The sequence below is a fragment of the Artemia franciscana genome, chromosome 13 (assembly GCF_032884065.1).
Source record: "Artemia franciscana chromosome 13, ASM3288406v1, whole genome shotgun sequence".
NCBI classification, from domain to species: domain Eukaryota; kingdom Metazoa; phylum Arthropoda; class Branchiopoda; order Anostraca; family Artemiidae; genus Artemia; species Artemia franciscana.
Genome location: NC_088875.1, coordinates 43,453,942 through 43,468,099, shown reverse-complemented (window position 1 = coordinate 43,468,099; position 14,158 = coordinate 43,453,942). Strand labels below are relative to the sequence as shown.

The window sequence follows — 14,158 nt, the reverse complement described above, 5'->3', positions numbered from 1 at the left end:
CTCGTAATGATTTCCAGCAGAGGTATAGTGGACGCAAATACATCTGGACTGTGAACCAAGTTTAGCATCCTCAAGTCCTACCTGAGCATCAGCAACCATTTCTGTGTTTTTTAACCCCGCAGGGGCAGATGAACAATCCACAGACGACCTGCCAACGTCACTATCAGAAATAACTAGCCTTTTTCGCTTGGGTGCAACCAATGATGTTATATCACATTTCCTTTTCATTTTTCGAATCGCTATTCACTTAACAAAGTTGGAAACTAAAATGACAAAATAACTGTCTCGTGACCCTTTTATGGTCCCTGTTCCCCAATTACACGTTCCGGAACATATGACCCACTGACTGAAATAGATTAGTGATAATCAAGGTTGCCGTTTACAAAATTTTGTTTATATTAATTTGTGTTATTTTTGTACGATACCAACGAAAATTACAGTGGGGGGAGGGGGGTTCAAACCGAATACCCCCGAAATGATAATGTTGCTAGATAATGAATTCGTGTTTGATCACGCTGAACTTGCGACTTGTCAAATATATATCTGTAAGTGTCCAATCATTTAGCAGGACATAAATTGGACAATTCTCCCCCCCCCCCACCATCCCATAGGTTTTGGAATAGGTTTTATCAGTATTCTCATTTTTTTTTTAATCTCTCTAGAACTGTCAAAACATTTTTGTATTGTATGCTCATTTCAAAAAAATATTTTTCCCCTTCCCTGCATTTTCTTTATTTGGCTTTCCTCTCGTTTCATATTTTGTGTCCGATTAATTAATAGCTCCCTTGTTTCCTTTATGTTAAAATATTTTTTCCTGTGGTAAGTAGAGGTTGCCGTTTTCTAATCTGAATTGTAAATATGGTTGTTTTCTTTGGCGTCATTGTAAATGAATTTGTTTATTTAAATTCCAGCTTAGAAATGTGTCTCCTGAAAAGAGTCGGAAAGGGGAGCTTTTTACTTCTCTATAAATGGATTTTAGCGAACAAATTAGGAAAAGACGTAGAAAAGCAGAGATATGCAAAGAAAGTCTTTTGAATGGATTTTCTTTTAGATGATAGTGGAAGGACTAAATATCAAATATTTTTCACTTTTACTCTTTATATTATCGGTTTTTTTTTCTTTGGCATATGATGATCATCAAGACTAGCGTTAGCAGATTATTACAACGAATTTTACTTCTAAGAAATACAAAATAGTGGTTGCAGTACGTTTCTTAATTTGAAAAAAATTCGTAATTTATTTTTTCAGAAAAGATTTTTTTTCAACTTTTCCACAGGTAATTTTATTTGTTTTCTTAAGCATTTGACAATTGTTTTATTCTTTATTAGTCTGGGCGTTTTTGTTTTTACTAATTTATTAATCCTGTTGTGAATTAAAGTCATTTGAAATGTCCTACATGATCTGCCTGCCCATTTGTAAGTCTGAAATGCTTGTAACTTTTTATTTTAGAATTTTAAAAGTGATTTTCAAAAGTCAGAGCATGCTTCATTATTAGAATTTGTTTTATATAATACTTATATAAGATTTAATGGTAATTTGTACAAGCAAATCGTGGGAATTCCCATGGGGGGGGGGGAATGCCAGGCCATTTGTAGCTGACTTGTTTTTACGTCAACTCGAATGTAAAAATATGATGGATAAGAATAATCCAAATAATTTAAAACATGTTTTGTCAAATAATAAAAGATATTTAGATGATATTTTGGTTTTAAATTGTAAGGAATTTACTGATATTTCCAAAAATATATATCCATCGGAGCTTACTCTTGAGCCTAGTCATGGCACCGGTCTGGAAGATCATTTCTTAGATTTGAATATTAGTATTTCTGATGATAATAAATTAAGTTTTAAAATGTACAATAAAACGGATGAATTCGATTTTGAAGTGATTAATTTCCCGTTCCCTGAAAATAATACACACTCAAATATCCCGTATTCAGCATTTTACTCGCAGTAACTTAGATATGCAAGGATTTGTAGTAATTATATTGATTTTAAAATAGATGTAACATTTTAAGCCAATAATTGATTTTAAGAGGTTTTTCTGCAAATAAATTAACTTGGCAATTTAAAAAATTTAGTTTTCATTATAATGAACTTTTAAATAAATACCAAAAGAATTATCTTGAAATACTTAGCGAAATCTTTGGTTGATTTTGATTTTCCTTGTTACTGAGTTTGGCGTGTCCCTAAATTTTTACAGTGGACTTCCGGAGGATTTTGCATATATTGTCATTTCAAATGGTCTTATTTTGCATTCATTTCCTTGATTTTAATCTAGGTCACATTGCAAGAGAAATTTTGATATAGTGAAAAAATTTTGAATAGTTGTTTAGTTTTAATATGGATTGTGAATGGGTAACTTAAATACACGAGAGCCAGAGCCAAGGTATGATAAGTTTGTTTTGGTGTTAGTTGGCTGTTTTAAATTTTTTTTTTTCATAGGCATATATTTTGGGGGTGATCCCTAACACGGGGATACCATAGGGAATTGATGGTAGGCACGCCACTTGCCTGGGTAGGGAATTTAAAGTGCTGAAGCCCTATAGGCAAGTGTTTATTCTTTTGATGAGCCCTTGTGTTGGGTTGTTACCTCTGAATGATTTGTCTTTTTTTCCTTTTTCTTTTTTTTTAGGTGTTTGTGCTGTTTTATTGGTGATTTCTTTTTTCACTAAATATATATATATATATATATATATATATATATATATATATATATATATATATATATATATATATATATATATATATATGTACATATATATATATATATATATATATATATATATATATATATATATATATATATATATATATTTATATATATATATATATATATATATATATATATATATATATATATATATATATATATATATATATATATATATATATATATATATATATGGTTTCCGGCACCCTTTGACGGACATCAATTTTGTCAAGTCTCCTGTTGAAAATCTATATTTGTTATATTATTTTTAAGTGCAGATGTTTTGAAACGATTTGATTAGAAGAAAATCTGCATAGGATCCAATTTTGCCGGTCGGTCATTGTGCCTTTTGGGCGGTTTTCCGTGGTTGTTGCGCATTGAATTGTCCAATTCGTTATTTTTCAGTTTTATTTTTCAGCTTACAACTTTGCCACAATTTTGACCCAATAATTTTGCTTTCAACAAGTTTTTGCTTTAACAGCAGTCCTATCTTATACTAGGCATCTAGTAACACTGACTTGACCCTCATGTTGGATCTTCGTGAGCTTTCATTCATTGTACTAAATTCGTAAGGCTTATCCTTATGTTTCTCATTTGAAAAAAAAAAGATTAACAATTTGAAGGGCAAGTCAAACATTCGGAATATTGTTGTATTGACTTATAATAATTTTTTTATTATAATATAGCATAATATAACATAATCTTTGATAACATGAATTTTCAAGTTTAACAAAGTCAAACCTTTCCCCTTTTCTGAGAGAAACTTTACATTTTTTTAATTTTGTCTAGATACACCTTAAAACTCCCATTTTCTTGATTTTTAGGACGAGCTGCAGAAAAAGTATATCGAAAACAGGTCAAGTTTATGCCAGAATGTTGTTGCAAAATAACCTTGTCTACCTTAGCAAAGACGAACTTATTTTGCATCTTTGCTAAAGTTGCGTTGAGGGTTTGGAAGCTTTATTTAGTATTTAGTAAACCTTGTAGAAAGGTGGAAAGGATTTGAAAGCACTCAGGAAGAACTTAAAACGTTTAGAATTCTTTTTTTAAACATTGTTTTTGGAGTTCAGCTAAAAACTCTTTCACTTCCTAATTTTTAGAACGAGCTGAAGGACAACTATCTGGAAAACTCGGAAAAAGTAAGAAGATTTTTCAACTTGTCGTTTTTTCCCAAAATATAATCGCAATATAACTGCATCTTCTTTAGCAATAACAGAGGGTGCATTTAAGTCTGTTACAGCAGCTATTACATGGAATGTTCACAACGTCAAGTCGAAACAAATCTCACTTGAAGTCTCTGCAAGGATTCCACCGTCAGAAATTGCTACGGACCTGAGGTAACTATTATTTATCTCTTTTATAAGCTTCATCAGTAGAGTTATTTTATAATCAGCATAGTTACCAATCATGTAACATGTTTTTATGTTTTAATACAAACTTGCATTTACATGTTTGTAGTTATTATTTATTATGCATTTTGTATTATAAAACAATAATTGATTATTTATTATATACATTTGTTATTATCGTAATTATTTATTATTGCTTGTTAATTGTTATTTAGTGTTTATTTTTTATTACTCACTATAATAATTAGAGTCACTATTGTTCTTATTATTCAGCACTGTAAATCAGTATTGATAATTACTCTGTTTTTTTGTTTTTTTTTACACCAATAGTAGCTAACCCGTTGCGTTTTGCTACGATATAAACAAAAAAAAAATAAAAATATGAAAAAATAAAACTTTCCCCTGTGGAAAATCCACCCTCCGTCGACAGTTCCTCCCTACGTACTATTAATGATTGTGTTTTCAAATTTAAAAGTTTTTTTTAAATCCCCCCCCTGACAAATAAAATTATCCCCCGGAAATTCCGTCGTCCTCCGCATAAAATTGTCCCCTGAAAAATATCCCCTCCCTCCAACGATTCATTTCTTCATTTTTAATCGAGTCCATAAATCAAAAAACATGAAAATGTGCTAAATCCATCAACAACATCGAAGTCATGCTATTGACTCTAGTTAATCCCGGGCTGAATATAGACTTCCTTTATCCTACATCTATATTAGTTGTATTATTTCTTAAGGAAAAACTTTTTGTGCCTAAAACCTTTGCAAGACTGTACTCAACAATTTTTTAAAGTTTTTTGGCGATCTGATGAATATTGTTTTAATGTGTATAGGAAATAGATTTGATTTTATATATATATATATATATATATATATAAATAAGTTGTCTGTCTGTCTGTGGGTCTGTGGATCTGTGGATCAGGTGACGTCATGTTTCGGCTGACGTCATGAAATTAGTTGCCGTCATTTTTGTTATGACGATGCTTAGTATATTGTAAAACACATTAATTTGGTTAATAATATACCATTTAAAACACCAAAATGAACATGCTGGAGTAGTCACTCGGTGAGAGAGGGTGTCAGAACGGAGAATGAAGGTCCCAGGTTCAAATCCTGGTTAGGCTAAAAAAGGTAAAAAACTAAAAACTAAAAAAAAAACTGAAAAAACTAAAAAAAGGCAAAAACTACAAAAAAAACTAAAAACTAATAAAAAAATAAAAAAGCCGAAAAACTAAAAAAACTAAAGAAACTAAAAAAAGGAAAAAACTTAAAAAACTAAAAACTAAAAAAAACTAAAAAAAAGGAAAAATGAAAAATAGAAGAGAAAAAGAATACTAATAAAATTAAAAATAAAAATAAAAAAATAAAAAAGATAAAAAGCTAAAAAAAGGTAAAAACCAATAAAAACTAAAAAGAAAAAAAGGTAAAAAACTAAAAAAAAAAATTCATCTAAAAAACTAAAAAAACTAAAAAACGTAAAAACTAAAAGAACTAAAAAAGTAAAAAAAAAACTAAAAAAAGGAAAAAACTGAAAAATAAGCGGGATATAAAACAGGGGGATATAAATGACGACCGGGACACCGGGACATAAGGAATATAAATGAATCAGAAAATACAACTCATGTTTCCAAATGACGTCGTTTGGAGCCCAAATTGAAAATCCAGATCAATTTATGTCTACTTTCAAAGTAAAAGGGCAAATTTATCATAGAGCAGGGTCTCTTCTACCATTCTCAGGCGAGAATCATAAATTTTTACAATTGTACTTCATCAGTGATAGAAATTCTGAATTGAATGCACGTTGCGAAATTTCTCCCAACATTGAAAGGACAATCGTTTCCCAATTACAACATCTTTTCCACGAAAATAATAATTTAGTGCGTCTGTTTAAAACAGCCATCGATTTGATGCCTACTTATACGCATAAAATTGTTATTTCCGCTGACAAAACGCCTCCTGGCCAACATGTGCGTAGATACAATGCTCGAACTATCGACGAAGTGGCCATCGTTATGGTCGGTGATCAGTTTTTACCTCGAGATATTATTCTCAGGGTTTCCACCACACGTGCTACAACTAAAAATAGGCCTACCAATAATACTTTTAAGAAATATAAACCCACCAAAGCTTTGCTATGGCACTCGACCTGCCATAAAAAAAACAATGGAAAACCTAATAGAGGCCACAATCTTGACAGGGCCTTTTGAGGGTGAGGCTGTTCTTATTCCTCGCATTCCCAAGATTCCAACGGATCTGCCTTTTCAATTTAAAAGATTGCAATTCCCAATTCGATTAGCATTTGCAATCACCATTAACAAAGCTCAAGGTCAATCATTATAAAAATGTGGTATAGATCTTAATACTGATTGTTTTTCCCATTGACAATTGTACGTTGCATGTTCGAGGGTCGGTAAACCTGACAATCTATTTATATGCAGCGACAATTGGACAGCGAAGAATGTTGTATATTCGCAAGTTTTACGCAGTTAATTTGTATTTTATCTATCTATCTATCTATCTATCTATATAAAAACGAGTTGTATGTATGCATGTTTGTTTGTTTGTAAAAAGAGCGTTTGCATATGATGTCATTATTAGTACATACGGCTTTGTATATGCAGAGACAATGGGAAAGCCAAGAATGTTGTATATTCGCAATTTTTACGTAGTTTAACTCCTGCAGACGAAATGAATGCTTGCCTAAAAAATTCTAATTTATAGGCACACGTAAAAATATTAAAATTAACTACAAATATGCGTGTCCGATTGCAAAACGATGACTCTGGTCAAACAGTAGACTCAATTTCAGGACGTATACAACTACCTGCTGATTTCTGTAATTTAGTGACGTCCAAAAATGAATTGATTGAAAAAGTATTTCCGAATATTCTAAAAAATTATAAAAATAATAAATGGCTAAGTGAAAGAGCGATTCTCGCACCCAAAAATATAGACGTCCACGAAATCAACAATATTGTTTTGAACAAGATTCGAGACCAGGCAGTCCTTTACAAGTCAGTCGACACAGTTTTGGAACCAAATGAAGCGGTTAATTATCCATCTGAATTTTTAAATTCCATAGATCCTTCAGGGTTTCCACCACACGTGCTACAACTAAAAATAGGCGTACCAATAATACTTTTAAGAAATATCAACCCACCAAAGCTTTGCAATGGCACGCGACTTGCCGTAAAAAAAACAATGGAAAACCTAATAGAGGCCACAATCTTGACAGGGCCTTATGAGGGTGAGGCTGTTCTTATTCCTCGCATTCCCATGATTCCAACGGATCTGCTTTTTCAATTTAAAAGATTGCAATTCCCAATTCGATTAGTATTTGCAATCACCATTAACAAAGCTCAAGGTCAATCATTAGAAAAATGTTGTATAGATCTTAATCCTGATTGTTTTTCCCATGGACAATTGTACGTTGCATGTTCGAGGGTCGGTAAACCTGACAATGTATTTATATGCAGCGACAATTGGACAGCGAAGAATGTTGTTTATTCGCAAGTTTTACGCAGTTAATTTGTATTGTATCTATCTATATAAAAACGAGTTATGTGGATGCATGTTTGTTTGTTTGTAAAAAGAGCGTTTGTATATGACGTCATTATTAGTACATACGGCTTTGCATATGGGACACAGGGACACAACTACAATGGCGCATAACTAATATGGCGCGTAACGACTTACGCGCGCGGGGGGGCTTGGGGGGGGGGCGAAGCGCCACCCCAACAGCTAGTATATATATATAAATAAGTTGTCTGTGTGTCTGTCGAGTGACGTCATGTCATCATGAAGTTAGTTGTCGTCATGTTTGTTTTTACGATGACGTCATTAAAGGTATTTAAGAAATTCGTTCAAAGACAAATTTTTAATTGTAAAAAGATCTTGGACGGAAAAATGTTTAATTGTAAATTGACTGAAGAACCTACAATGGCAACAGCCGAGGAAGCTGCTCAAAGAGTCAATGCCAAAAAACTTGCTGCTGATAGAGAAAGTAAGAAAAGAAAGCGTGCCGAGGAATCACAACAACAGCAAGAAAACAGGCTTGCGGCTGATAAAGAAAGTAAGAACAGAAAGCGTGCCGAGGAATCACAAGAGCAACGTGAAAACAGGCTTGCGGCTTCCAGAGATAATGCCAAAAGAAAGCGTGCCGAGGAATCACAAGAGCAACGTGAAAATTATCGCATGGCATCCAGGTGTAGCCCAGTCAATGATAATAGTAGACTTGTTCAAATCGGGACTATGTCTAAAATTTGTCCCTACTGCAAGGCCTTGAAATTTAATGGTGAAACAATGAGAATGTGTTGCGCCTCAGAAAAAGTTAAACTTCCTCAACTGGCTGCACCCCAAGAGCCATTGAAGACTTTGCTTACTGGAACTACGTCAGAATCTAAGCTTTTTTTTATAAAAAACCAGAAAATATAACTCATGTTTTCAAATGACGTCGTTTGGTGTATTAATACAAAAAAAAAACTAAAAAGAAAAAAAAACTAAAAACTAATAAAACAAACTAAAAACACTTAAAACTGAAAAAGAAAAAAAAAGAAAAAAAGGAAAAAAATTGAAAAATAAAGGAGAAAAAGAAGACTATAGACCAGGACACAGGGAATATAAATGACGACCGGGACACTCAAAGAGAAACCACAGACTGGGACACTGGGACACAAATAACAACCGGGAGATATAAATGACGACCGGAACACTCAAAGATAAATTACAGACCGGGACATAAATGACGACCGGGACACATTGAATATAAATGACGAGCGGGACGCTCAAAGAGAAATTACAGAATGGGACACTGGGACGCAAATGACGACCGGAATACTGGGAATATAAATGACAACCGGGACACAGGGACACAACTACAAGGGGGGTGCCGGGGGCACAGGGGGATATATAAATGACGACGGGGACACAGGGAATGTTCGATTAGCAATCACGATCAACAAAGCTCAAGGGCAATCATTAGAATAATCAGGTATAGATCTGAATACGGATTGTTTTTCCCATGGACAATTTTTTGTTGCATGTTCAAGAGTCGGTAAGCCTGACAATCTATTTATATGCACAGACAATGGGACATCGAAGAATGTTGTATATTCGCAAGTTTTACGTAGTTAATTGGGACAGCGAAGAATGTTGTATATTCGCAAGTTTTACATAGTTAAAAACATATATATATATATATATATATATATATATATATATATATATATATATATATATATATATATATATATATATATATATATATATATATATATATATATATATATATATAGTTTTTCTTTTCTTTTCATTTTTTTTCAATTTTTGTGTTTTGTCATGTTTAGCCAGTGTGGTCTCAGAAATTATGTACGTCCAGCTTACGGGGAGCATTTGATCAAGTCTTTTCTTAATTATTTTGATTTGTCTAAAAACCACGTCAACATTATTAATCGAAAAGAATTTTTACAGCATTGTAAAGAGAATTCTTCCAAATACTCTTCATTTTCGCCTTAATCTAGGTACTCAATCTGAAAGGCAATTTATGGATAGGGTTTGTTTTCAGCGGTTAATCCACATTTTATAAGACCAAAAAAATGACGATTTTTTCTTAGTAATACAATTTGAAAAACTCGACATTTTTTACAGCACAACCTTTCACCGACAGATTTTTAGTAGATTTCTAGAATAGCTCAGAATACTTTCCACCACGACTTTTGTATGGTTAGGGCTCATTTACCAGAAACGTTTGAAAAATTAGAATAGAATTAAAAATCCAGAGGTTTTCTACCTAGATTCTTTCCTGGTCTGGCAATTGAGAACCTATATTCTAAAGTTCTTACACCAGCTGAAACCCATGGTTTGTCTAAGGGACCTAAATTTTGTCTACCTCAAACACAAATAAATTTCTCAGAGATAATCTCCAGTGTGAAGATGGGTATATTTGGTTCAAATGGTGCTGTGGAAAATCCAGATTTACTTCGAGGAGAGGTGGTTAAGAATATTCTCGATTTCACTCCGCACACCTCAAGGTCAAAAATCTGGAAGCACAAATTCTCAAGAATTTAAGAAAAGACCCACACATCATTATCACCAGGGCTGATAAAGGAAATAAAATAGTTTTTCTTGGTAAAACTTAATGTAATCAAAAAATTATAGATATTTTATCCGACACCCTTGCTTACAAGCCTTTAGATTCAGACCCTACCGATAAGTTGGCCGGTATAGTACGAAAGGAACTAGGAGTTTTGCAAACTGAAAGGCTTATTACTCCACAGATGTGTAGAATATTTTATCCTAAAGGTTATTCCGCTCCTATATTTTATGATCTCCCGAAAATCCACAAAGATGGAGTTCCTCAGTGACCTATTGTGGCTTCTTATAGCTCTCTGACTGCCAGATTGGGAAAATGGTTGTCAACCCTCTTTTGTCCCCTTATGCAAACGCAAACTTCATACATTAAAAATTCAATTCACCTTGTTGGAAAATTGAAAGACCTTGATATGAAAAAAGATACAATTTTGGCCAGTTTTGATACAAAAAAGTGAACTAGCTCTTCAAAGAAAATTAGAAGATAAATATTGACCCAATGGACTACAAAACGCTGGATATAGAAACTACTATGCGTCTTGTTTGTTTTGGTAATAGTTCCTCCTCATATTTCCGATATAATAACCAGTTCTTTACCCAAATCATGGGTATACCCATGGGGTAAACCCATGATTTTATATGCAACGTTTTATATGGAATTTATTGAAACTTCTGCTTTGCAAAATTTTCCTTTGAAACTCCGGTTCTGGGGTCGGTTTGTAGATGATTTTATTTCTGTGTCGGATAAAGGAGAGGAATCACTTAACTCCTTTTTGATTCATCGAAACACTTTGGACTCTAACCTTTAGTTCAGGTTAAAACTAGAAGATAGCCATAAACTTCCTCTTCTAGATTCATTAATTTTCAATAAGTCTCCGAGACTTGAATTTTCAATTTATAGGAAGCCTACCAATAATGATAGGTATGTACATTTTTCCTCTAACCACTCTCCCTTCATAAAAAGAAGAGTAGTTATATCTTTGGTTCGACAGATTTATAAGAATATGCTCGGAGCCTCACATTGTCTCCGAATGAACTATATTAATGATTTTCTTTTTTTTGCAATGGACACCCCATAAGATTACGTGAAACCATTGTAAAGAAAAGACCAAAAAGTCAGAAAAAAAGTCATCAAATCCACAAACCCTAACAGATATCATCCCATTTATGGATGAGAAGAAACTTTTCACTGTTCTACCTAACATTCCAAAATTGAGTGAAAAACTGAAAAGAGTCCTTAAAAACATAAACTTAATGTCACCTTTAAACATTCTAATAAAATAAAGAGCTATTTCGATAGTGGCAAAGATAAAACCAGCCCCATTCTGGGTAGTGGTGTTTATATAATTCCCTGTTCTCGTGGCTGTTTTTATATTGGAAGAACCTAACAGCTACTAGGGGAAAGGTTATAACAGATAGGGTAAAATAGGTTCTAAATAGACAACAACTTCAATAGACAAGGCCATGAGGCTACGCCAAAGCCCTGAGATTTTTTATTCCGCCTTAGCTCAATATTTATACGATAGTCTGCACCATGTCATCTTATTTGACAGCACCTCCATTATTACCCCCGTTAAAGGTCTCATGCAAGTTTTCAGGGAAGCAGTTCAAATAAAACACGAAAACGTCTCCCATGTCTCAATGAGACACGGGAGAAACTTCTCAAGTTCCATTTATGACAAAATTATTAATTCTGATCGCCTTCACATAATTCCACAAATTTTTGTTGCACAATACAATTAAATATCTGATAATAATCTACCAGGAAGGTGATTAGCCTTAAAGAGTGCTGTAAGTAAGATAAAATTGTGAAATGTTATTTACACTTGTGGTTTTTATTCAGTTACCCTTTCACCGCTACTGAGAAAGGGTCATCATATTTTAGTTTTGTGTTTTGTTTTCAGGTTTTTTTTATTTTATCAGTCTATTTTGCACTGGACAGTCAAGCTTGACCGAAATATTTGCATAATTTTCAATTTTTTCACTGGCTGTGAATTGTCCTCGTTCTTTTTTTCTTTTTGATTTTGTGTTTTGTCACGATTAGCCAGTGTGGTCTCAGAAATTATTTATATATATTTATATATGTATATATATATATATATATATATATATATATATATATATATATATATATATATATATATATATATATATATATATTATTGTCCAATTATATATATAATTGTCCATGGAAAACAACAAACCGAATTCAGATCTATACCTCATTATTCTAATGATGTGTCCCTGTGTCCCGGTCGTCATTTATATTCCCTGTGTCCCGGGCGTCATTTGTATCCCGGTGTCCCACTTTGTAATTTCTCTTTGAGTGTCCCGGTGTCCCGGTCGTCATTTGTGTCCCGGTTTCCCGGTCTGTAATTTCTATTCGAACAATCCCTGTGTCCCGGTCGTCATTTATATTCCCTGTGTCCCGGTCGTGATTTGTTTCCGGGTGTCCCAGGTAATTTCTCTTTGAGGTTCCCGGTCGTCATTTATATTCCCTGTGTCCCGGTCGTCATTTGTGTCCCGGTATGTAATTTCATCAGTTGACAAACATGACGTCAGTCGACAAACAACTTCATGACGCATACATAATGACGTCAGTCGACAAACATGACGTCACTCGACACACACACACACAGACAGCTTATTTATATATATATATATATATATATATATATAGATATATATATATATATATATATATATATATATATATATATATATATATATATATATATATATATATATATATATATATTTGAAATTTGAACTTGGCATTTGGGTTCATTTAGTTTTTTTTTCTTTATGTCTTATACCTCTTTATCTCTCTATCTCTCAAGTAGGATTTATAGGAATTTAATTGGAAGGTATTTAATCACTGAAAAAATGCTGAAATGAGAAGCAGATGATTTAATCGTATATCTATTTTTATTTCAGAGCCTGTCTTAATGTTATTGGAAGCACGTATAATGCCCATTTGGCTGGAACTTTAGGTCGTGGATTTTTTTCTAACCACACAGGAATATTTGAGTTAGAATATCCTGGCGCCAAAAAAGTCGTCCTTGGACTCCGATCATCAAATTCAAAGTCCAATGACAGAATTATTCTTAAAGGTAAGAATTTCAACAAAGTGCTAAATGTTTTAGTCTTAAACGAAACGGTAAGTATTGTGTAAATTTGTCAGTCGGTAAAATGAGAGAGTTAATCTTAAATGTACGAAAATTTCAACAAATTGGTAAACATATTGTCTAAAACGAAACGGTAAATATTGAGTGGACTGGTCAATTGGCAAAATGATAGAATTGATCTTAAAGGCAAGAAATTCAACGAATAATTTGCCTAAAACAAAACAGTAAATATCGAGTTAATTGGTCTATCGGTAAAATGAGAGAATTAATCTTAATGATTAAAATTCCTATGAATTTATAAATATTATTCTCTTAACAATGTGTTTTTGTAAAAAAAAAAAAATGCCAGAACTTTGATGCCCATCGGAAAATTTTACCAATTTATATTCAGTTATTCAATAATTTTCAATTGTTTAATTATTTCGATTTTCCAATTATTTCAATTATAATTATTCATATTATTTTTTATCATATTTATTATTTAATCATACTTATCATATTAATAATATATTCATATTAATCATATCAGTAATATTTAATTATATTTATTTTATTTAATTATTTCAATTTCAACTATCGGCTAATTTCAATTATTCAAATTTTTTTTTTTCAATTATACAAATTTTACCAGGTTTTCAAGAACTACAACCTGATTCGCAAAGAACACATAGAGGAGTCCTCACTTTCATATGTCGATTTCTTTGTCCTCGTACCCGAAAGGTATAAGAACGGTATCTTTTGTCCACTCACTTTCTGAAGCACTACGCAGATGAGCTTCTTGAAAATGCTGCGTGAAACGCTGCTTGAAAAAAAAATTCATTTTGACTATTTATTTTTATGTTTATTCCATTTTATTGCGTGTTATATTTTCTTGTTTAACGT

The 14,158-nt window shown here is 32.5% G+C and overlaps 1 protein-coding gene across 1 annotated transcript in view; it reads left to right on the top strand.

Annotated features, from left to right (window-relative positions):
* Window positions 1-4,043, top strand: part of LOC136034969 (apolipophorins-like) — a 145,623-nt gene extending 141,580 nt beyond the window's left edge. Inside the window, exon 17 of the mRNA XM_065716528.1 lies at window positions 3,814-4,043. Coding sequence (XP_065572600.1) covers window positions 3,814-3,905 — 92 coding nt within the window. The 3' untranslated portion in view covers window positions 3,906-4,043. The remainder of the gene's footprint in view (window positions 1-3,813) is intronic.
* Window positions 4,044-14,158: the final 10,115 nt, after the last annotated feature.